Source organism: Oncorhynchus kisutch, linkage group LG4 (assembly GCF_002021735.2).
Source record: "Oncorhynchus kisutch isolate 150728-3 linkage group LG4, Okis_V2, whole genome shotgun sequence".
Classification (NCBI taxonomy): Eukaryota; Metazoa; Chordata; class Actinopteri; order Salmoniformes; family Salmonidae; genus Oncorhynchus; species Oncorhynchus kisutch.
In genome coordinates, this window is record NC_034177.2 from 78,618,120 (window position 1) to 78,641,929 (window position 23,810).

The 23,810-nt window shown below is 44.0% G+C and overlaps 1 protein-coding gene across 2 annotated transcripts in view; it reads right to left on the reverse strand.

Annotated features, from left to right (window-relative positions):
* The window catches only part of LOC109888821 (sodium/calcium exchanger 1-like), a 199,700-nt gene that overhangs the window by 44,857 nt on the left and 131,033 nt on the right, over positions 1-23,810 (reverse strand). Inside the window, exon 3 of one of the 2 annotated variants that reach the window (XM_031823730.1) lies at positions 5,539-5,642. In XM_031823730.1, coding sequence (XP_031679590.1) covers positions 5,539-5,642 — 104 coding nt within the window. Of the gene's footprint in view, positions 1-5,538; positions 5,643-6,037; positions 6,145-23,810 lie in introns of both variants that reach the window. The other variant, XM_031823729.1, reaches the window with a different exon arrangement.

Genomic DNA, 23,810 nt, shown 5'->3' on the forward strand with positions numbered 1-23,810 from the left:
CTTTTAAGCCAAAGTCAACCCTTCCAGACTGATATGTCCAGTATGAACAAGCGTGTGGTGTGAGACTATTCCTATTCCTCCTCTCCAGTCTAGCCAATTAACCATAGATATAAACATTTACCATCCCTGTCTCTGTAATGTGCCTGCTGTAATTAGTCTACCGCTCTACCTACATATTTACAAATCTCACATACATTTAAATGTATATTTACATTCCACATGTCATCAACATTGTCTTAGTGTAATTAATGAACCCACATAGTTGAAGTCTCACTAGCTCAGTACAGGCGATTCATACCAGAGTGTCATTGTGGCTCTTATAGATGCCAGATGTTCGCTTGTCTTTTTCTAGAGACCTGTCACTAGGAGAAGATAATTACAGCATTCATTAGCCACAAGCCCCCCAGACACTAGTTTAACACCACTACTTTAACACACACAAACTTCTACTCAGAAGGGAGACACTCACTAGGCCTTAAAGGAAATAGAGAACAGACGACAAAAAAAGAAGGGGAAAAAGAAGAGAGGCTTCGGACCCCAGTCACATGCAGCTCTGAGACCCCAGTCACATGCAGCTCTGAGACCCCAGTCACATGCAGCTCTGAGACCCCGGTCACATGCAGCTCTGAGACCCCAGTCACATGCAGCTCTGAGACCCCGGTCACATGCAGCTCTGAGACCCCGGTCACATGCAGCTCTGAGACCCCGGTCACATGCAGCTCTGAGACCCCGGTCACATGCAGCTCTGAGACCCCAGTCACATGCAGCTCTGAGACCCCGGTCACATGCAGCTCTGAGACCCCAGTCACATGCAGCTCTGAGACCCCAGTCACATGCAGCTCTGAGACCCCAGTCACATGCAGCTCTGAGACCCCAGTCACATGCAGCTCTGAGACCCCAGTCACATGCAGCTCTGAGACCCCAGTCACATGCAGCTCTGAGACCCCAGTCACATGCAGCCCTGAGACCCCAGTCACATGCAGCTCTGAGACCCCAGTCACATGCAGCTCTGAGACCCCAGTCACATGCAGCCCTGAGACCCCAGTCACATGCAGCTCTGAGACCCCAGTCACATGCAGCTCTGAGACCCCAGTCACATGCAGCTCTGAGACCCCAGGTCAGGCTGTTGTCAGCACGGATCACTCACTCAGACAGACAGACAGACAGAGATAAAGGAATACTGGGAGATGGTGGGGCCTGGGGTCTAGGGCCCCAGTGGAGGGCCCCACTGTCTGTCTGTCTGTCTGACTGCCTGACTGCTTGACTGTCTGCCTGACTGCCTGAGTGCCTGACTACCTGACTGCTTGAATGTCTGCCTGACTGCCTGAGTGCCTGACTACCTGACTGCTTGTCTGTCTGTGTCTTAATGCCTTTCTATTGTGCGGTATGTATACAATGTAAATCATATCAGACATGTTTGTGTTTGAGTAAACGTAGGTTACATTTCAGGAAAAACATTGTTTCACCCAACTCCAGTTCACTTTCTTTGGCAGAGTTTTGATTGCAAATATTTGAAGTAGTACTGTACTTAGTTCACATGAAGCGCTGCCAAATTCCTGGCTATAGGCCTTCCTTGTGGCGCAGTGGTCTAGGGCACTGCATCTCAGCACTAGCTGTGCCACCAGAGTCTCTGGGTTCGCGCTCTGTCGCAGCCAGCCGCGCCCGGTAGGTCCTTGGGGCGATGCACAACTGGCCTAGTGTCGTGAGGGTTTGGCCGGTAGGGATATCCTTGTCTCATCGCGCACTAGTGACTCCTGTGGCGGGGCGGGCGCAGCGCACGTTAACCAAGGTCGCCAGGTGCACAGTGTTTCCTCCGACACATTGGTGCGGCTGGCTTCCGGGTTGGATGCACACTGTGTTAAGAAGCAGTGCGGCTTGGTTGGGTCGTGTTTCGGAGGACGCATGGCTTTCGACCTTCGTCTCTCCCGAGCCCGTACGGGAGTTGTAGCGATGAGACAAGATAGTAATTACTAAGAATTGGATACCACGAAATTGGGGAGAAAAGGGGGTAAAATAATTGTAAAAAATTCCTGGCTATAAAATGAAACCTTAACTCCATAATGCACGAAGATTGAGAGAGCTAATTGTGAACAAATATACTGCCAGCCTTAAATCTTGTTTTGGTTTTGTTTTCCTCTCAGGCAATCAGAGTTTCACATTAATTAGCAGCTGTGTTTGTCAGGGGGAAGTGGAGCTACTTCAGGGACTGCAGCTGTTTACCTCTCCACTCGTCTTAAAACACTGTCTCCTCGGTCTCCCTTCACATGAGTGGAGGCTAATGATGCTAACGGAGCTAGCTGTACTAACGGTGTTGGTGGGGCTCAGTTTAAAGAGGAGGCAGAGCAGTAATTACTGTTTGCTTGTTGGGCTCAGTCAGTCATCACCCATTATTTCTGATCGCTCCCTCCAGAGGCCTGCTGGAGATTCATGGACTGTGTCAGTAGACACACACACACACACACACACACACACACACACACACACACACACACACACACACACACACACACACACACACACACACACAAGAATGCACATACATTCACATGCACTCATAGACACAGACATATCTGGAAATATGCATGTACATCCTGGCCCAGCTACTGCTGCTGGCCCCAATCCTGACTTTGATATCCTGGCTCTGATATCCGCTTCACTGATTTCTACTCTCGTAAAAGCCTGGGTTTTCTGCTCGTTAACACTAGAAGCTTATTACCTAAAATTGATCAATTGAAAGTGTGGGTTCACAGCTCCAATCCAGATGTGTTGGTCATCACTGAGATGTGGTTAAGGAAGAATGTTTTGAATACTGATGTTAACCTTTCTGGTTATAACCTTTTTCGGCAAGACAGATCTTCCAAAGGTGGAGGAGTGGTAATCTTTACCAAGGATCACCTTCAGTGCTCGGTTTTATCTCAATCTATTCATTCAAAGACTCAATCATAGACACTCTTACTGACAGTTGTGGCTGCTTTGTGTGATGTATTGTTGTCTTTACCTTCTTGCCCTTTGTGCTTTTGTCTGTGCCAAATAATGTTTGTACCATGTTTTGTGCTGCTACCATGTTGTGCTGCTGCCATGTTGTGTTGCTACCATGTTGCTGTCATGTTGTGTTTATACCATGCTGTGTTGTCATGTGTTGCTGCCTTGCTATGTTGTTGTCTTAGGTCTCTCTTTATGTAGTGTTGTGGTGTCTCTCTGTTTACATTTTTAACCTCAGCCCCCGTCCCCACAGGAGGCCTTTTGCCTTTGGGAGGCCGTCATTGTAAATAAAGATTTGTTCTTAGCTGACTTGTCTAGTTAAATAAAGGTTCAATAATAAAACATTATGATAATAACAAAACACACACACACACATGCACACACACTTCCAATACAGCTAGGATGAGAACAGATTGTTTTTGCAGTTTTTCTCATTCCAGGGGAGCATAACTCAAACATGCTGACTGTTATATTAGGAATTGATCCAGCAGCACTGAGCTGGTTCAGCGGTAGTTACAGACTCCGCGCTTGTAAAAGATAACGTTATAATATAATAACTAGTCCACAGAATATGTGGCCATTACTGTGGTCTGTTTACAGCCCTCCCGCCTCCCCCTCCTGCATTCGGCCCTCTATCCCTCATACTGCTGCCTAGTTAACAGACTATAACAGGACATGGCTGGGAAACCAGGGTCAATAATCACCACATAGCAGAGGAGGCTGGGAAGTGGGAAGAGACATTAGGTAACCTGGTGGGTTTAATCAGATGGACAAAGAGGGACATTAGAGGGTAACCTGGTGGGTTTAATCAGATGGACAAAGAGGGACATTAGAGGGTAACCTGGTGGGTTTAATCAGATGGACAAAGTGGGACATTAGAGGGTAACCTGGTGGGTTTAATCAGATGGACAAAGTGGGACATTAGAGGGTAACCTGGTGGGTTTAATCAGATGGACAAAGAGGGACATTAGAGGGTAACCTGGTGGGTTTAATCAGATGGACAAAGTGGGACATTAGAGGGTAACCTGGTGGGTTTAATCAGATGGACAAAGAGGGACATTAGAGGGTAACCTGGTGGGTTTAATCAGATGGACAAAGAGGGACATTAGAGAGTAACCTGGTGGGTTTAATCAGATGGACAAAGAGGGACATTAGAGGGTAACCTGGTGGGTTTAATCAGATGGACAGAAGGGACATTAGAGGGTAACCTGCTGGGTTTAATCAGATGGACAAAGAGGGACATTAGAGGGTAACTTGGTGGGTTTAATCAGAAGGACAGAAGGGACATTAGAGGGTAACTTGGTGGGTTTAATCAGAAGGACAGAAGGGACATTAGAGGGTAACTTGGTGGGTTTAATCAGAAGGACAGAAGGGACATTAGAGGGTAACTTGGTGGGTTTAATCAGAAGGACAGAAGGGACATTAGAGGGTAACTTGGTGGGTTTAATCAGAAGGACAGAAGGGACATTAGAGGGTAACTTGGTGGGTTTAATCAGAAGGACAGAAGGCCCATTAGAGGGACCAATAGGCTTGATCATAAAACTCCCAGCAGTCACCAGCTTCTACGACGACGACACTAAAACACACAGGAAATACTTTAGCATCACTGTTTATGGCAGCGCTTTTGTGCTAACAGGTTGAATCATATTCCTCCTGTTGTAAAATAAAGTATTTTAAAGCTTCACTCCAGAGAAAGCAGAGATTAAATTGCTTCCATGGAATCGTATTTTCTCAGGGATCTGGCATCGTTAGACTGAACAAGACTTTGATCTTCTTTTATGACTTGTCAGGTTGTCGTGAATCTCGAGGATTGGGGGGGGGGGGGGGGGTTGATCTTCATCCTGTATTTATGTTTTATTAAACCTCACTCTTTGATCAGTGTATCGTAAATCTCTATCGGGTTGTATGGTAAACGTGGCGTTATTAATAGATCAATCGCGAGTGACATTTCACATCCATAAATGACGGAGAAACAGTTAGGGGTGGACCAGTTATTAATGTTTCAGAGTTGAGATTGAAGAGGGTTTTTGTGAGGTACTAAGGACAAACTGAGTGGAGCAGACACACACACACACACACACACACTTTTGGCCAGGAGTGGTGGGTGATAAAAACAATCTAATATCTACCATTATCTCCACTGTTTCTTCTGTCATTCCTTGTGATGAATACGGGACAGAGATACTTGGTGGGAAGGATATCCTATAAATATCCTATCATCAGAATGCGACATTTTAGTCAAGCATATGTCCACTAATGCACTAGGGCCCTTGAGGACAGAGTTGGACGAGCATTGTCTTTGTAGGCGTGAATTGTTAAGGCCATTGGACACAGGAAGTTGAGCAAAGTGAGAATCGCAGTTAGCCAGGAGGGAGAGAGCGAGGGAGGAAAGGTGTGTGTACACTGAGTCAAATAGAGACTTTGGAGGTGGAGGAGAACAGATTAGAACAGAAAAGCGAGGGAGAAAGTAACAGAGTAAAGGAGGAGAGGATAAAAGACAAGAGGAGAGGAGCCAAGTGAGCTCCAACCCCAGTGTGTTTAGTTGCTCTCTCACACCTGTCCGGCCTCTCCTTCTCCATTGTGGCGTCTGCAGCTCTAGGGTGAAGTAGCTGTGTTTATCATACACCTCACGGTCAAGTATTTTAATGGCTATGGTCTTCCTGCAGGGACACAAAACAACAACGTAGGGGAGTTGGAACCATGTATGTTAAACACACACACATAAGCACAGGCACAAGGACACACACGCACAATCACAAAATCACACACACTTGACCAGTCGTGGGAATGAGAGGTGGTGGTGACACTAGGTGGGCTGCTGCACGTTCACGTCTGCTGAGGGCACATTGAGTGGGTGAGGAGCCCGCTGCTTGGTGTGTGTAACTGGTAGTCCTACTCTGTCCTGTGGTGACATGAACTCTACACAGCAGCCTCCTCCTGGTGCCCCCTGCTGGTGTGAACATGCAGTGTAGCGCAGTGCAGCGGACGCCGGGCCCAGAGTCAGAGGTCAGGGTAGAGGGGTCTGACCTGTACCCCCCAGGACTATCTCCCCCACCTTTACTGTCATCGGTCTCCATCAGGCGAGGCTCTCCCATCTCCAAGTAGAAGGTCTTGTTTTTCTCATACTCCTCGTCGTCAACGATTCTGACCTTGATCATTTTGCTGAAGGAGGAGAAGAAGAGAAGAAAAGGAAGAGACAGTGAGGAAACAACAGGTCGGAGTATAAAAGTAGGAAACGGAGAGAGAACAGAACAGAGGCAGGCAGCAGGCAGCAGGCAGCAGGCAGCAGGCAGCAGGCAGACAAACCACGCTGACATCTGAAAGACAACAGGTGCAGAGGAGTAGAAAACTGAGATGATTTTGTATGTTTTGATCAATGAACGGAAAAATGTCACTCGAAGGAATAACATCACAATAATGTATAGCGCCTAATCTCTCATCACACTTTATGATGATATTGACTATTTAAATTCCTGCTACACACACACATCTGTTGAAGTGGGGCATCAGGTACTGACTATTTCTAAGTAGATCTGAGTGTTTAGGTGAAGTGTCCTAGCTGTGGTCCAGCCCTGAGAGGGGTCTGACAGACAGAAAGACTGATCCTAGAAGTGCTGAGCTGGACTCTGACTGACCCAATGCAGCATCACCCACGGCAACACAGTGGAATACTGTACTGCAGGCAAAACACCTCTCTTCACAAGAGGTCACACTGTTAATCATTCCATAGTTATTGTAACACATCACCACCACACCACTCACTGATCTAAAAGCAAATACCATACATTTACCTGCAAAAACCCAAACACCACAGTTACACCAACTGTTGGCTTGGTGCAAAGAGACTTTGCAGTGTATGTTTTGTTTACATCCAAAAAACATGCTGAAAGATTTATTCATCTAACTACCACTCACTGTAGTGTTGTCTGTATAGGCTGGGTGTGTACTGACTCGGTGTTGTTTACTGAGAAAACAGCCCTGTAGTGTTGTCTGTATAGGCTGGGTGTGTACTGACTCGGTGTTGTTTACTGAGAAAACAGCCCTGTAGTGTTGTCTGTATAGGCTGGGTGTGTACTGACTCGGTGTTGTTTACTGAGATAACAGCCCTGTAGTGTTGTCTGTATAGGCTGGGTGTGTACTGACTCGGTGTTGTTTACTGAGAAAACAGCCCTGTAGTGTTGTCTGTATAGGCTGGGTGTGTACTGACTCGGTGTTGTTTACTGAGAAAACAGCCCTGTAGTGTTGTCTGTATAGGCTGGGTGTGTACTGACTCGGTGTTGTTTACTGAGAAAACAGCCCTGTAGTGTTGTCTGTATAGGCTGGGTGTGTACTGACTCGGTGTTGTTTACTGAGAAAAAAGCCCTGTAGTGTTGTCTGTATAGGCTGGGTGTGTACTGACTCGGTGTTGTTTACTGAGAAAAAAGCCTTGTAGTGTTGTCTGTATAGGCTGGGTGTGTACTGACTCGGTGTTGTTTACTGAGAAAAAAGCCCTGTAGTGTTGTCTGTATAGGCTGGGTGTGTACTGACTCGGTGTTGTTTACTGAGAAAAAAGCCCTGTAGTGTTGTCTGTATAGGCTGGGTGTGTACTGACTCGGTGTTGTTTACTGAGAAAAAAGCCCTGTAGTGTTGTCTGTATAGGCTGGGTGTGTACTGACTCGGTGTTGTTTACTGAGAAAAAAGCCCTGTAGTGTTGTCTGTATAGGCTGGGTGTGTACTGACTATGTGTTGTTTATTGAGAAAACAGCCCTGTAGTGTTGTCTGTATAGGCTGGGTGTGTACTGACTCTGTGTTGTTTACTGAGAAAACAGCCCTGTAGTGTTGTCTGTATAGGCTGGGTGTGTACTGACCGTAAGACTCTGTGTTGTTTACTGAGAAAACAGCCCTGACCCCCATAGCACTACATTCACCCGCTTTAAATGCAGCATACCTTAAAATGTAAAGTACTGCTTATTATTCATTGGGTGTGTGGGAGTGTGTGATTCTGGGTGTTGCATATTAATGTTGAGGCTGAAATGCTGAAGGACAACCATTTGAATTTGTGTCTGTATTTCTTACTCCCCATCTGACCCCCTCCTCCCTCCCTTCTGACCCCCTCCTCCTTCCCCTCTGACCATCTCCTCCCCTTTCCTCTGACCCCTTCCTCCCTCCTCTCTGACCCTCTCCTCCCTTTCCTCTGACCCCCTCATCCCTCCCTTCTGACCCCCTCCTCCCCCCCTCTGACCCTCTCCTCCCTTCCCTCTGACCCCCTCATCCCTCCCTTCTGACCCCTCCCTCCCTCTAACCTCCTCCTACCTCCATCTGACCCCTCCCTCCCCCCTCTGACCCCCTCATCCCTCCCTTCTGACCCCTCCCTCCCTCTAACCTCCTCCTACCCCCCTCTGACCCCTTCCTCCCTCCCTCTGACCTCCTCCTCCCTCCCTCTGCCCTCCTCCTACCTCCTCTCCAGCTACAATGGCGTAAAATCCCTCACTCTGTTTCCCCCTGCAAGGCCCTGAATTCTCCTGTTCCTCTAATAAACCTCTCCTTGCTGGACATTTTCCTCAACATCCAGACATCCAGATACTCCCTTCTGCTCTATAAGTAATCAAACTAATCCAAACACATCCTTAACACCTCCCAATAACCTCCCTCGCCCCATAACGATCCCAGCTCCATCCCATGGCATCTGTAACAACACTAAGTGACCCCCCTCTCCCCTCAAACATCGAAGTACTTCCTCTCCTTAACAATACCCACAGAAGACACCACTGCCAACTCTTGTAAAGGGAGACAACGGATTACATTTCACAATGAATCCAATGTGACAGAATCAAACTGTTGACCTCTTTCTTGATTAATCAAAGGCTTGAGTAAGTCCCAGTGTTGGTCTTGGCAGCGGTCTTCGACAGAGTCAATAGGCTGTTATCAGGAAGGGCAGTAGCTATTGGTTACAGATTTGGACATGGGCCTAATCTCTTGCTATTGGTCCAGGAGTGACCAGTGGTGATATACTGTAGAACTAATGACATGGACCCTGAGGCAGACAGGAACTATGTATACAATAAGCTGGTCCACAGAATCCACACAGTGAAATAATAATTCATGTTGACCCTGTGCCTTATAAACATCGTAAAATCTGTGAAATCACGCTGGCTGTGTGTATGTGCCCTCTGTTCATGTTGGGAAGGTTTTGAGAATCAGAGGCAAATCAAATCACAGATGTCCTTACAGTTTGATTGGTCCCTCACTGGGACTACAGTACAGTCAGCCTTGAATCACAAAGCGCCTGGCAGGGGAGATCTTCAGAAAATGGATCTTTCCTCACCCTCACAGTTTCACAGGCATTAAAATCATTTCCCACTCCTCCACTCGGAGAAGAGTGATCATTGCTGTACATATCAGTAGTCAGGGTATAGAACCAGCTGTACGAAATGCCCCATGAGAGAGGCAGCATAGCATGTAGTGAAAGAGAGAGAGGCTGTGATTTAGTCTTTAAATTACAATGTCTTCACAGCTGTAAGTTTATGTGACCAATATAAACATTGTGGTCTCTCTCTCTGTCTCTCTCTCTCTCTCTCTGTCTCTCTCTCTCTCTCTGTCTCTCTCTCTCCCTCTCTCTCTCTCTCTCTCTCTCTCTTCTCTCTCTCTCTCTCTCTGTCTCTCTCTCTCTCTGTCTCTCTCTCCCTCCTCTCTCTCTCTCTCTCTCTCTCTCTCTCTCCTCTCCTCTCTCCGTCGTCTCTCTCTGTCTCTCTCCCTCTGCTCTCTCTCTCTCTCTTCTCTCTCTCTCTGTCTCTCTCCCTCTCTCTCTCTCTCTCTCTCCCCTGTCTCTCTCTCTCTCTCTCTCTCTCTCTCTCTCTCTCTCTCTCTCTCTGTCTCTCTCTCTCTCTGTCTCTCTCCCTCTCTCTCTCTCCTTATGTCTCTCTCTCCCTCTCTCTCTCTCTTCTCTCCCTCTGTCTCTCTCTCTCTCTCTCTCTCTGTCTCTCTCTCTCTCTGTCTCTCTCCCTCTCTCTCTCTCTCTCCCTCTGTCTCTCTCTCTCTCTCTCTGCCATACCAACTACTGCCCTCTTTTCCACTTTTATTCACAGACACTGTATTTTCAGTGATCTTATATGTTATTTGTCTGGCAGATCAACATTTATTGAATAGTGAAAATCCATCTGTTGTTCTACGGCCAATCTGTCACTGGTGTCACTTGAGAGGAGAGGTGGAAAGTACATCGAGTCACAGCCTTAAAACTGTCATGATTCTCTCCTACGCAGCACACACCACCCAGCCATAGAGAAACCCAACCTGTGGATTAATAAGTAAGTGAAAAGCTTTTAACTCATTCCTTTCAATGACAAATGCAGTCTACAGTACATCCCTGGGTTGTCACAGCAATGCAGTCTACAGTACATCCCTGGGTTGTCACAGCAATGCAGTCTACAGTACATCCCTGGGTTGTCACAGCAATGCAGTCTACAGTACATCCCTGGGTTGTCACAGCAATGCGCTGTTTCGCCACCAAAACAGCTCTAGCGTAGATCGTTTCCAGATCTTGGCAAAATGGTTCTAGAGTGCCACAGTATAGTACACAACTAGGTTAGGAGAGAATGGGATAGATCTGTGTGTGTGCAGCGCAAAGCTAACCCCTAGTCCCTCATGGCTGAGTGTGTGTAAGTTTGAGTGTGTGTCCCCCCACAAGAATAGTAAACAAACAAAAATTGGACCAAATTTTGGTGCCCACAAGGTCAAATTCTATTTCTAGGAGGTTTAGGGTTAAGGTTAGAATTAGGGTTAGAATTAGATTTAGGGTTAGGGTTAGGAGCTAGGGTTAGTTTTATGTATATAGACTCTTTTTTACCTTTTTTTTATTGACTTGTTTATTGTTTACTCCATGTGTAACTCTGTGTTGTTGTTTACTCCATGTGTAACTCTGTGTTGTTGACTTGTTTATTGTTTACTCCATGTGTAACTCTGTGTTGTTGTCTGTTCACACTGCTATGCTTTATATTGGCCAGGTCGCAGTTGTAAATGAGAACTTGTTCTCAACTAGCCTACCTGGTTAAATAAAGGTGTTCTCAACTAGCCTACCTGGTTAAATAAAGGTGTTCTCAACTAGCCTACCTGGTTAAATAAAGGTGTTCTCAACTAGCTTACCTGGTTAAATAAAGGTGTTCTCAACTAGCTTACCTGGTTAAATAAAGGTGTTCTCAACTAGCTTACCTGGTTAAATAAAGGTGTTCTCAACTAGCTTACCTGGTTAAATAAAGGTGTTCTCAACTAGCCTACCTGGTTAAATAAAGGTGGAATAAAAATAAATAAAAGGCTTAGGTTTAGGCTTAGGTTTAGGCTTAGGTTTAGGCTTAGGTTTAGGCTTAGGTTTAGGCTTAGGTTTAGGCTTAGGTTTAGGCTTTTGGGTTACGGTCAGGGTTAAGGTCAGGGTTAAGGTTAGGGTTAGGGAAAAGTACGAGTTTGGGTTAGGGTGAGGTTTAGGGAAAATAGGATTTCGAAAATAATCCCTCTCACACTATCCTTGGGAGTGGTTTTTGACGGTGGCCATTTCCTGTGTCAAATCGCCTCATGGGTGGAATGTTATGAATATTTTTCATAATTTCATCATTTATAAACATTGTTTTAAAAAAATTATCAAAAATCCAGTGTTTCTATGTCAAACAGTTTTGTTATATTTCAGTCTTCTGTGATGTTTATAAAGTGTAATATGGGAAGCAAACTAAAAATGGAATACATTTCAACTATATATCTGACCTGGTACAGGTGTCTTATTTTTTTAAGTCCTAAACCATGTGTCTGAGGTGGATACTTTAGTTTCAAAGTAGATTTGTTTAAGACTACCAAGAACCACCACTGTGTCTGAGGTGGATACTTTAATTTCAAAGTAGATTTGTTTAAGACTACCAAGAACCACACTGTGTGTGAGCCTGATTTAACCAACTGCAGTAAAAGGTCACTCAATCTAAGGCTTCTTCCTACAGAGTGTAAAAACCAGCAGCCTGTCAATATCATAGCGTCCGGGAGACACTGGTGTCTAAGGAATATGCCCTGTAAAGAGTGTGACTCGCAGCGACACACACACACACCACACACACGCACGCACACACACAGGCACGCACGCACGCACACACACACACACACACACACACACAGGGGTGCTTTTCAACTCAGCATTGGGCTAAAGGGACGCCAGCTGACATCTCCTCACATGTCTGATGGGAGAGATAGAAATAGACTCAGCAAAAACCAGCTAACGGAAGGAGAGGACTTCAACTAGCTCACACAGACAGACATACCACACAGACAGACATACCACAAGACAGACATACCACACAAAGCTAGACTTACAGAGCCTCACTGCTTTACCTCAAACCACTGGTAGACTAGCCAAACGAAGTACCAACATTAACAGCCCCACAACACTTATAAAACAACCTATGATACAGGAGCTAACAGTACACTATGCTAATGAAACACTAATGCCAATGATGCTACCACACACCAATCCAACTGTACAGTAAATCAGAGTTCTCGCCAAATAGAGAGAGAGCAGAAAGAGAGCAGAGAGAGAGCAATGAACAATGAGAGAGAATGAAAGAGAGAAAGAGAGGGGGGAGATAGAGAGAGCAGGGAAAGAGAGAAAGAGAAACCAGAGAGAAAGAGAGAGCAGAGAGAGAGCGAGAGGGGGGAGAGAACAGAGCAAAAGAGAGAGCAGAGAGAGGGGGAGAGAGAAAGAGAGCAGAGAGAGGGAGATAGAGAGAGAGAAAGAGAGAGCAGAGAGGGGGATAGAGGGGAAGAGAGAGAGGGAGAGAGAGAGAGGGAGAAGGGAGAGAGAAGAGAGAGGGAGAGAGGAGACAGAGTATAGGTGGATAGAGGGGAAGAGAGAGAGAGGGAGAGAGAGAGGAGAGGGAGAGAGAGGGGAGAGCGGAGAGAGAGAGAGGGAGAGAAGAGAGCAGAGTGATAGGGGGAAATAGAGGGGAAGAAGAGAGAAGAGAGAGAGAGGGATAGAGAGAGAGAGAGAGATGAGATGAGAGAGAGAGAGAGAGGAGGAGAGAGAGAGAGAGGGAGAAGAGAGCAGAGTGAAGAGGGGTAGAGGGGAAGAGAGAGAAGAGAGAGAGCGAGAGAGAGGAGCGAGAGAGAGAAAATAGAGAGCGAGAGAGGCCCTGTGGCTTGTCCAGCTTGTTGCCATGGTGCTATGGAGCGTTAGCAGGCAGCATGCAGGAGCTAGGAGTTTCCCACTGTCACACACAGGAAGCAATAAAACACACAACAGAGCGGGACGTATTTGGATCGGAAAATTCAGGTTAGAAGGGAACACATTTTTTAAGCTCGGGAAAATGCAGTGTGTCAGAATGGTGTTCCTCAGACTTTTCACTAGTCTACACAGCGTTCCGTCACGTTGACGACACCAGGGCCTGGTACTGGTACTGTGTATTTACTGTGGTTTACAGAGACAATTTAATGTCCCAGTAATAAAACATACACCAATCCTCGTCTAACGAAACCCACCAACAAGTAGCTTTGTTTTCATAAGGATTGGCCTTTGGGGCGGCAAATCCATTAAATGTTTGTGTTTGTGCAAGCAGATTGTGGGTGGGCGGATTTTAGATTCAGACAAAACAAAGGCGTGTTTGTGTATGTGTGTGTGTGTGTGTGTATGTGTGTATGTGTGTGTGTGTGTGTATGTGTGTGTGTTAGCGTGGGTGCAAAGTGTGAGTGTGAGTGTGGGGGTGGTCTGTTTTCATGTGCGGTTTCAAAAGACACATCTAGTCTAATAATCACTCTGTATCATAACCATGGACAAAACCACAGCTCTCTCAGGCACAGGCCGACAGAAACATTGCTAGTTTTTTAACTGGCAATCGCAACAAGTTACCCATTGCTAGCAATGTCTCCAGCTCTGTTTCCCCTTTAAGGCCGAAAAGACTTTGGCTTCTATGCGCTTTCTACTGACAAGTGTAGTGCCAGGATGTTGCTTTGAGCATTTGAGGATCATTCTACCTGGAAATAATGTAGGTTAGCATTTTTCATCATTAATCATGTTCTGGAGTCAGCTCTGCAGAGTGGTCACTAGCTGGCACAGCCACAAAGTCATCCAATTTAAACATAACCCTAACCTTAACCCAAACCTTAACCACACTGTTAACCCTAACCTTAAATTAAATCCCAAAATAACATTTTTGTTTTCATAAATGTTTACAATATAGCCTGACTTTGCAGCTGGCCTATCTAAGGGGAAATCAGTTCTGCCTCCAGGAAAGACTCATGACAATATTGTCAAACTGAGGAAATAACACTAAGAAAGAAACACTGGGGAAAAAGGCCGTAATGGAACAGCAGCGTAATGTGCAGATCAATACTGAAAAGAAAGGCCTAAAAGTCCCTGAAATCATTATGGCATATGACCATTAGAGAAAGCCATTAGACAGTGTGATAGATATAAATAGTCTTCTAATATTGAGGGAGACGTATTATCATGTGAAACCGACTGCATCTCTGTTTTTAGAAATGCTTCACTTATTCAGGAGGCTAAATGAGCATCCTTCATTTCTCAGAGCAGCTGGTCATTTCTCAGTGACTCCGGCGGTTTTATCTAAGGTCTGTTTTTAGACTGCTCATCCTTATAGATGGCTGCTTCATATCTTGAGTACAATCTGCCTGTCTGCCTGTGTGTCTATATTTCTGTCTCTATGACTGTTAGAGAACATTAATGATGGAGTCTGTGTATGATCACTAACCAGTCTATTGACTTTTATGAACGTTCCTCTCTTTGGGAGGTAGTTTGTCCTCGGTCTCTGAACACGGCCCAGACTGTATATTTACAGAACATGTTGCGTCAGACCCAGCCTCATCCTGTGTCATGGAGAACCATTCTGCCAGTGAAAACTCCCATATCTGTCTGTCCTCAGGTTTATGACAAGGCCTAATCACTAGAATTTGTGTTTAAAGGTGACCAAAATGATTCATCTCTCTCCCTCCTCTCTCTTTTTGTCTCTGTCTCTGTCTCTCCTGCTCTCCTAATATGGAGTTGTATCCCGGAGACAGAGAGAGAGGATCCCAGGGAGTCCCCAGATCAAAGAGTTTACATCAGCTGTAACATGGCCAGCCAGGAGGTGAACAGGCCAGCCGGCAGAGCCGACTGTCCAAGACAGGTCAGCTCCCATGTAAGCCGCAGAACACACACACGCACAAAAATGATCTCCCTATCCCACTCGCAAGCATGCACGCACCCACACACACAGGTTTCCAATCAGTGCTTAAAAGCCCCAGACACTGGCTAGGATTGGATCTGTGTATTTGTTTCATTAGACCACAGTATGAAGAGCCTTTGTGATTATGGTTTCATCACACAGAAAATCTGTATTTTGCTCCGACAGTGCGGTTGAATAAATTCCCAGGGTACTTGTTTGAAGATCTGAATGTGTCTGCTTTATGCAGACTTACATTGGAAAAGGTCCTCGTCTAGTTGCGAAAAGAGTTCACTTGTTCAGATTTTAGTGCTAACAGTTCAACATTTCCCTGAGTGGAAAGCCTTGTTAGAGCAGGGGCTTGTGGGATATGCTTGTAGCCTGCTGAATCCCTAATCAGAGCCTTACATAAACGTTTGCTGTCCCACTTTTACAACGCACGTCTAATGCATCAATCCAGACTCTGTCCTCTTCTAAAAGTCAACCACATCGACCCCAGCCATCCCACAGTGTCACCCCCTCCATACTCCTCCTCAACACCGGGTGCGATAGTGTTAAACTGATCAACCACCAGCACATTTACTGTAGTCCAAGTCAATGACCTTGATCATCATCCTGAAAGCTTTTACAAGGACAGGACACATCTCCACAGTTGAGATTGGCTCGGCCGGCCAATAGTAACTCAAGTTTTCCCTGGCTGGGAGTAGAGAAGGCAGCTGAATAGCTGGGGTGCATATGGGCTGGCTGGGACTGCCTGTACGGTGCTTGTATATTGTGCTAATGTTTCAGCTGACAGGATGACTAGGAGTCTAGTTATAACATGTGGACCTGGAAGTAACACAATACATCTATTGTAACACAACACATCTCTACCAATGTAACACAACACATCTCTACCAATGTAACACAACACATCTCTACCAATGTAACACAACACATCTCTACCAATGTAACACAACACATCTCTACCAATGTAACACAACACATCTCTACCAATGTAACACAATACATCTATTGTAACACAACACATCTCTACCAATGTAACACAACACATCTCTACCAATGTAACACAATACATCTATTGTAACACAACACATCTCTACCAATGTACCACAATACATATATTGTAACACATCTCTACCAATGTACCACAATACATCTATTGTAACACAACACATCTCTACCAATGTAACACAATACATCTCTACCAATGTAACACAATACATCTATTGTAACACAACACATCTCTACCAATGTACCACAATACATATATTGTAACACAACACATCTCTACCAATGTACCACAATACATCTATTGTAACACAACACATCTCTACCAATATACCACAATATATCTATTGTAACACAACACATCTCTACCAATGTACCACAATACATCTATTGTAACACAACACATCTCTACCAATGTAACACAATACATCTCTACCAATGTAACACAACACATCTCTACCAATGTACCACAATACATCTATTGTAACACAACACATCTCTACCAATGTAACACAATACATCTCTACCAATGTAACACAACACATCTCTACCAATGTAACACAACACATCTCTACCAATGTAACACAATACATCTCTACCAATGTAACACAATACATCTATTGTAACACAACACATCTCTACCAATGTAACACAAGACATCTATTGTAACACAACACATCTCTACCAATGTAACACAACACATCTCTACCAATGTAACACAACACATCTCTACCAATGTAACACAACACATCTCTACCAATGTAACACAATACATCTCTACCAATGTAACACAACACATCTCTACCAATGTAACACAACACATCTCTACCAATGTAACACAATACATCTATTGTAACACAACATATCTCTACCAATGTAACACAATACATCTCTACCAATGTAACACAACACATCTCTACCAATGTAACAAAATACATCTATTGTAACACAACACATCTCTACCAATGTAACACAACACATCTCTGCCAATGTAACACAATACATCTATTGTAACACAACACATCTCTACCAATGTAACACAATACATCTCTACCAATGTAACACAACACATCTCTACCAATGTAACACAACACATCTCTACCAATGTAACACAATACATCTCTACCAATGTAACACAATACATCTATTGTAACACAACACATCTCTACCAATGTAACACAAGACATCTATTGTAACACAACACATCTCTACCAATGTAACACAACACATCTCTACCAATGTAACACAACACATCTCTACCAATGTAACACAACACATCTCTACCAATGTAACACAATACATCTCTACCAATGTAACACAACACATCTCTACCAATGTAACACAACACATCTCTACCAATGTAACACAATACATCTATTGTAACACAACATATCTCTACCAATGTAACACAATACATCTCTACCAATGTAACACAACACATCTCTACCAATGTAACAAAATACATCTATTGTAACACAACACATCTCTACCAATGTAACACAACACATCTCTGCCAATGTAACACAATACATCTATTGTAACACAACACATCTCTACCAATGTAACACAATACATCTATTGTAACACAACACATCTCTACCAATGTAACACAATACATCTATTGTAACACAACACATCTCTACCAATGTAACACAACACATCTCTACCAATGTAACACAACACATCCATTGTAACACAATACATCTCTACCAATGTAACACAACACATCTCTACCAATGTAACACAACACATCTCTACCAATGTAACACAATACATCTCTACCAATGTAACACAATACATCTATTGTAACACAACACATCTCTACTAATGTAACACAACACATCTCTACCAATGTAACACAACACATCTCTACCAATGTAACACAATACATCTATTGTAACACAACACATCTCTACCAATGTAACAAAATACATCTATTGTAACACAACACATCTCTACCAATGTAACACAACACATCTCTACCAATGTAACACAACACATCTCTGCCAATGTAACACAATACATCTATTGTAACACAACACATCTCTACCAATGTAACACAATACATCTATTGTAACACAACACATCTCTACCAATGTAACACAACACATCTATTGTAACACAACACATCTCTACCAATGTAACACAATACATCCATTGTAACACAATACATCTCTACCAATGTAACACAACACATCTCTACCAATGTAACACAACACATCTCTACCAATGTAACACAATACATCTCTACCAATGTAACACAATACATCTATTGTAACACAACACATCTCTACCAATGTAAAACAACACATCTCTACCAATGTACCACAACACATCTCTACCAATGTAACACAATACATCTCTACCAATGTAACACAACACATCTCTACCAATGTAACACAACACATCTCTACCAATGTAACACAACACATATCCAGGTACCAATACCAATGGGAGTCCTGCCGAATCATGTCACGTCCTGTTTTTAGACAGATACTGTATTCCTGTCATTGTAGTCAAGGTAAACTATTATGAGTAAAGACAACAGTGTTTTATGGACATAGTTAGGGGAAGAGTAGTTTTTTATTACCAGGACAAATCAAACTTGGCCCGAGCCACGACCAACTGTGAGCCCTAAAGTGTAAAACAGAGCTACAGGGGCCCAAATGTCTCTCTTTTTTTAATGAAAGGACAGCCAGTAAAAAATGTCTGTCGATGTTGTCCCAGATCAGGTGAATTCTCTGACTGCGTATCATTGGCACCCATTCTGGGCCTACCAATTAAACATGATCAGTTGGCATCGACCATTATTAGGCCAAGTAGGTCAGAGCAGAACAGAGATCCCCAGACAACATGAGCCCTGGACAGAAGGAAGGATGGAGGGCGTTCTCGTATGGAACCTTACAAAAGACACCATGGTCACTCTGAGCAGACACGTAAATGAATCACAACATGGACACAGAAAGGGACTACTGGTTGTATCGATCCAACCAAGCCAATGAGCTGAGATGGTCTGCTGTGTAGGCCTGCTACATACATGTCCCAATAGAAGTGTGAGAGATGAGACTGCCATTGGTTCAATTACGGCTACAGTACCAGTGTAATACTTCTATAACATGTATATAAGCCAACCAGGACTGTTGGGGATTTCCTATCCGCAGTCCCAAAGGAGTTTGTTAAATTGTTTCGGGCATACGGACGCCAATATGGCAACCTGGAAAACCCTCCCTAGAATCAGCACTGCGCCTGCCTAGCATCCACACACACAGGCCAAAATAGAACAGTCCGGCGTTACGCGGCTTATTATCATTGAAACCAGCACAAATTTGTACCCGTCACCCTTAGGAATGACATGCCGTGTGTGTGTTTGACCGCAAGTGTGTGTATGCACTGTGTGTGCCTGTGTGCATGTCAGACCTCTTGATCCCAACTGGCTGTGTAAAATCATTAGATGGCCTCGGCAGTGCCAGAAATCCATTTGGAATCCTCAGATTAGTTCCTCCCGTAGCTACCCTATTTGTGTCCTCATCCAAATTCTCCATGATGAATGTATACATATCCTGCCCTGCCTCATCCCCACAACCCGTGACAGAGAAGGCCTCCAGGAAATAATGATCATGAGATGGGGAGACAAATGGTGCTAGACTTCACTTCTGCTCTACTCTGTGCTTTTTTCTCCAGAAAAGCCAATACTTGGCTAGTTACAATTCATTTAGCCCTAAGTCTCCCAAATGGGAATATGGATTCTCACACAGTAATGCCATGAGAAGAGAAAGAGATAACAAGAAAGAGAGAGAGAGGGAGAGAGAGAGAGAGAGAGAGAGAGAGAGAGAGAGAGAGAGAACAAGAGGGAGAGAGGGAGAGAGAGAGAGAGAGAGAGAGAGAGAGAGAGAGAGAGAGCAAGGGAGGGAGAGAGAGCGAGAGAGAGAACAAGGGAGGGAGAGAGAGCGAGAGAGAGAACAAGGAAGGGAGAGAGAGCGAGAGAGAGAACAAGAGGGAGAGAGAGAGAGAGAGAGAGAGGGAGAGAGAGAGAGAGAGAGAGAGAGAGAGAGAGAGAGAGAGAGAGAGAGAGAGAGAGAGAGAGAGAGAGAGAGAGAGAGAGAGAGAGAGAGAGAGAGAGCAAGGGAGGGAGAGAGAGCGAGAGAGAGAACAAGGGAGGGAGAGAGAACAAGGGAGGGAGAGAGAGCGAGAGAGAGAACAAGGGAGGGAGAGAGAGCGAGAGAGAGAACAAGAGGGAGAGAGAGAGAGAGAGAGGGAGAGAGAGAGGGAGAGAGAGAGAGAGAGAGAGAGAGAGAGAGCAAGGGAGGGAGGGAGAGCGAGAGAGATAACAAGGGAGGGAGAGAGAGCGAGAGAGAGAACAACGGAGGGAGAGAGAGCGAGAGAGAGAACAAGGGAGGGAGAGAGAGCGAGAGAGAGAACAAGGGAGGGAGAGAGAGCGAGAGAGAGAACAAGGGAGGGAGAGAGAGAGAGAGAGAGAACAAGGGAGGGAGAGAGAGCGAGAGAGAGAACAAGAGGGAGAGAGAGAGAGAGAGAGGGAGAGAGAGAGAGAGAGAGAGAGAGAGAGAGAGAGAGAGAGAGAGAGAGAGAGAGAGAGAGAGAGAGAGCAAGGGAGGGAGAGAGAGCAAGAGAGAGAACAAGGGAGGGAGAGAGAGCGAGAGAGAGAACAAGGGAGGGAGAGAGAGCGAGAGAGAGAACAAGGGAGGGAGAGAGAGCGAGAGAGAGAACAAGGGAGGGAGAGAGAGCGAGAGAGAGAACAAGGGAGGGAGAGAGAGCGAGAGAGAGAACAAGAGAGAGAGAGGGGAGAGAGAGAAAGAGAGGTGTGGAGAGTGAGAGGACAGGAACGTGGAATCAGAGAGAAAGTAGTTTTAACAGCAGGGTTTTGTAAGTCAACTAATTGATGTCTGTTTAGGATTCTGAGCAGCACTGGGCTTTTGTGCTGAACGGAACACTTTTTCTGTTGGAGGGAAATGACAACTTTACTGGCTACTGGGTCAATGCCAGAGCTCTCCGACACATCAGAGGCAGCCGGGACTGCAGTGTCCAGTCGAAACCGCAGTTAGGGGAGGGAGGGAGGAGGGAAGAGGGGTTAAATCCTCAGGGGCAGGGCTCTGGTTAGTCCAATCAGTTAATACTTTGACCAGAGTTTCATTCATTTGCTCCTATTATACTGTCTCTTGTTTCCTACATGAGTCATTGAATACTAGTCCACAAGAAGAGACTGCAATATAACAGCCCCATATGACAGGAAATGACTTGTAATAAACTGGCCCTAGCTGACGTTTTTTTGTCCCACAGTAAGGTCAGGTCTGGACTGAGGTGCTATCCAGTACAGAGGGATCCAATACACTACTATCCAATCTTACTAGAGCACCAGAGAGAGCAGAGCAGAGTGCTATCCAATCTTATGATAGAAACAGAGAGAGCAGAGCAGAGTGCTATCCAATCTTACTAGAGAACCAGAGAGAGCAGAGCAGAGTGCTATCCAATCTTCCTAGAGAAACAGAGAGACCAGAGCAGAGTGCTATCCAATCTTATGAGAGAACCAGAGAGAGCAGAGCAGAGTGCTATCCAATCTTCCTAGAGAAACAGAGAGACCAGAGCAGAGTGCTATCCAATCTTATGAGAGAACCAGAGAGAGCAGAGCAGAGTGCTATCCAATCTTCCTAGAGAAACAGAGAGACCAGAGCAGAGTGCTATCCAATCTTATGAGAGAAATAGAGAGAGCAGAGCAGAGTGCTATCCAATCTTCCTAGAGAAACAGAGAGACCAGAGCAGAGTGCTATCCAATCTTATGAGAGAAATAGAGAGACCAGAGCAGAGTGCTATCCAATCTTACTAGAGAAATAGAGAGACCAGAGCAGAGTGCTATCCAATCTTAATAGAGAAATAGAGAGACCAGAACAGAGTGCTATCCAATCTAACTAGATAAATAGAGAGACCAGAGCAGAGTGGTATCCAATCTTTCTAGAGAAATAGAGAGACCAGAGCAGAGTGCTATCCAATCTTATGATAGAAACAGAGAGACCAGAGCAGAGTGCTATCCAATCTTACTAGAGAAATAGAGAGACCAGAGCAGAGTGGTATCCAATCTTTCTAGAGAAATAGAGAGACCAGAGCAGGGTGCTATCCAATCTTACTAGAGAAATAGAGAGACCAGAGCAGAGTGCTATCCAATCTTACTAGAGAAATAGAGAGACCAGAGCAGAGTGCAATCCAATCTACTCCAGGTATTGATCTCACTGGAGGGAATTCCCTTTCTCTCGTGTATTCTGACCTTGAAGTTAAGCATGAGAATATCCTGCTATTCACCAGCTATTTGTTTGGGATGGAGATGGAATAAATGAAGGTGTGTTTACAGATACGCCATATTCTGAACTTGACCTAATTCACTCATAATTCCACCACCTTTATGTGTGATGAAATTAAAAATAAGGTCAAGCAACCTGCCGGTTCCAAGTGGAACACCATCGATTTTATTTTCAGATATAAATAACACCATTCCCCATGAACTGTCATTTACAACTTGATAAGAGCTATTGATAAGAGCTATTGATAAGAGCTATTGATAAGAGCTATTGATAAGAGCTATTTATAAGAGCTATTGATAAGAGCTATTTCTAAGAGCTATTTATAAGAGCTACAGTATTTATAAGAGCTACAGTATTTATAAGAGCTATTTATAAGAGCTACAGTATTTATAAGAGCTACAGTATTTATAAGAGCTATTTATAAGAGCTACAGTATTTATAAGAGCTATTTATAAGAGCTACAGTATTTATAAGAGCTATTTATATGAGCTACAGTATTTATAAGAGCTATTTATAAGAGCTATTTATAAGAGATACAGTATTTATAAGAGCTATTTATATGAGCTACAGTATTTATAAGAGCTATTTATAAGGGCTATTTATAAGAGCTACAGTATTTATAAGAGCTATTTATAAGAGCTACAGTATTTATAAGAGCTATTTATATGAGCTACAGTATTTATAAGAGCTATTTATAAGAGCTACAGTATTTATAAGAGCTACAGTATTTATAAGAGCTATTTATAAGAGCTACAGTATTTATAAGAGCTATTTATAAGAGCTACAGTATTTATAAGAGCTATTTATAAGAGCTATTTATAAGAGCTACAGTATTGATAAGAGCTATTTATAAGAGCTATTTATAAGCGCTACAGTATTTATAAGAGCTATTTATAAGAGCTACAGTATTTATAAGAGCTATTTATAAGAGCTACAGTATTTATACGAGCTATTTATAAGAGCTACAGTATTTATAAGGGCTATTTATAAGAGCTATTTATAAGAGCTACAGTATTTATACGAGCTATTTATAAGAGCTACAGTATTTATAAGAGCTATTTATAAGAGCTACAGTATTTATAAGAGCTATTTATAAGAGCTACAGTATTTATAAGAGCTATTTATAAGAGCTACAGTATTTATAAGAGCTATTTATATGAGCTAGGTAACTGAGTGAGCCGTTTGGATAATGGGAATGTAAATATAAATGACAATTGTTTTATATATAGTTTATCTGATGATCGCTGGAGACAAATGTGAAACCAGTCACACGGCAGTAAACTAAAGCATATCAACATATCACCTTTTCCACAGTGATGTCTATGAAATGCTGGCCTTATAACTTGCA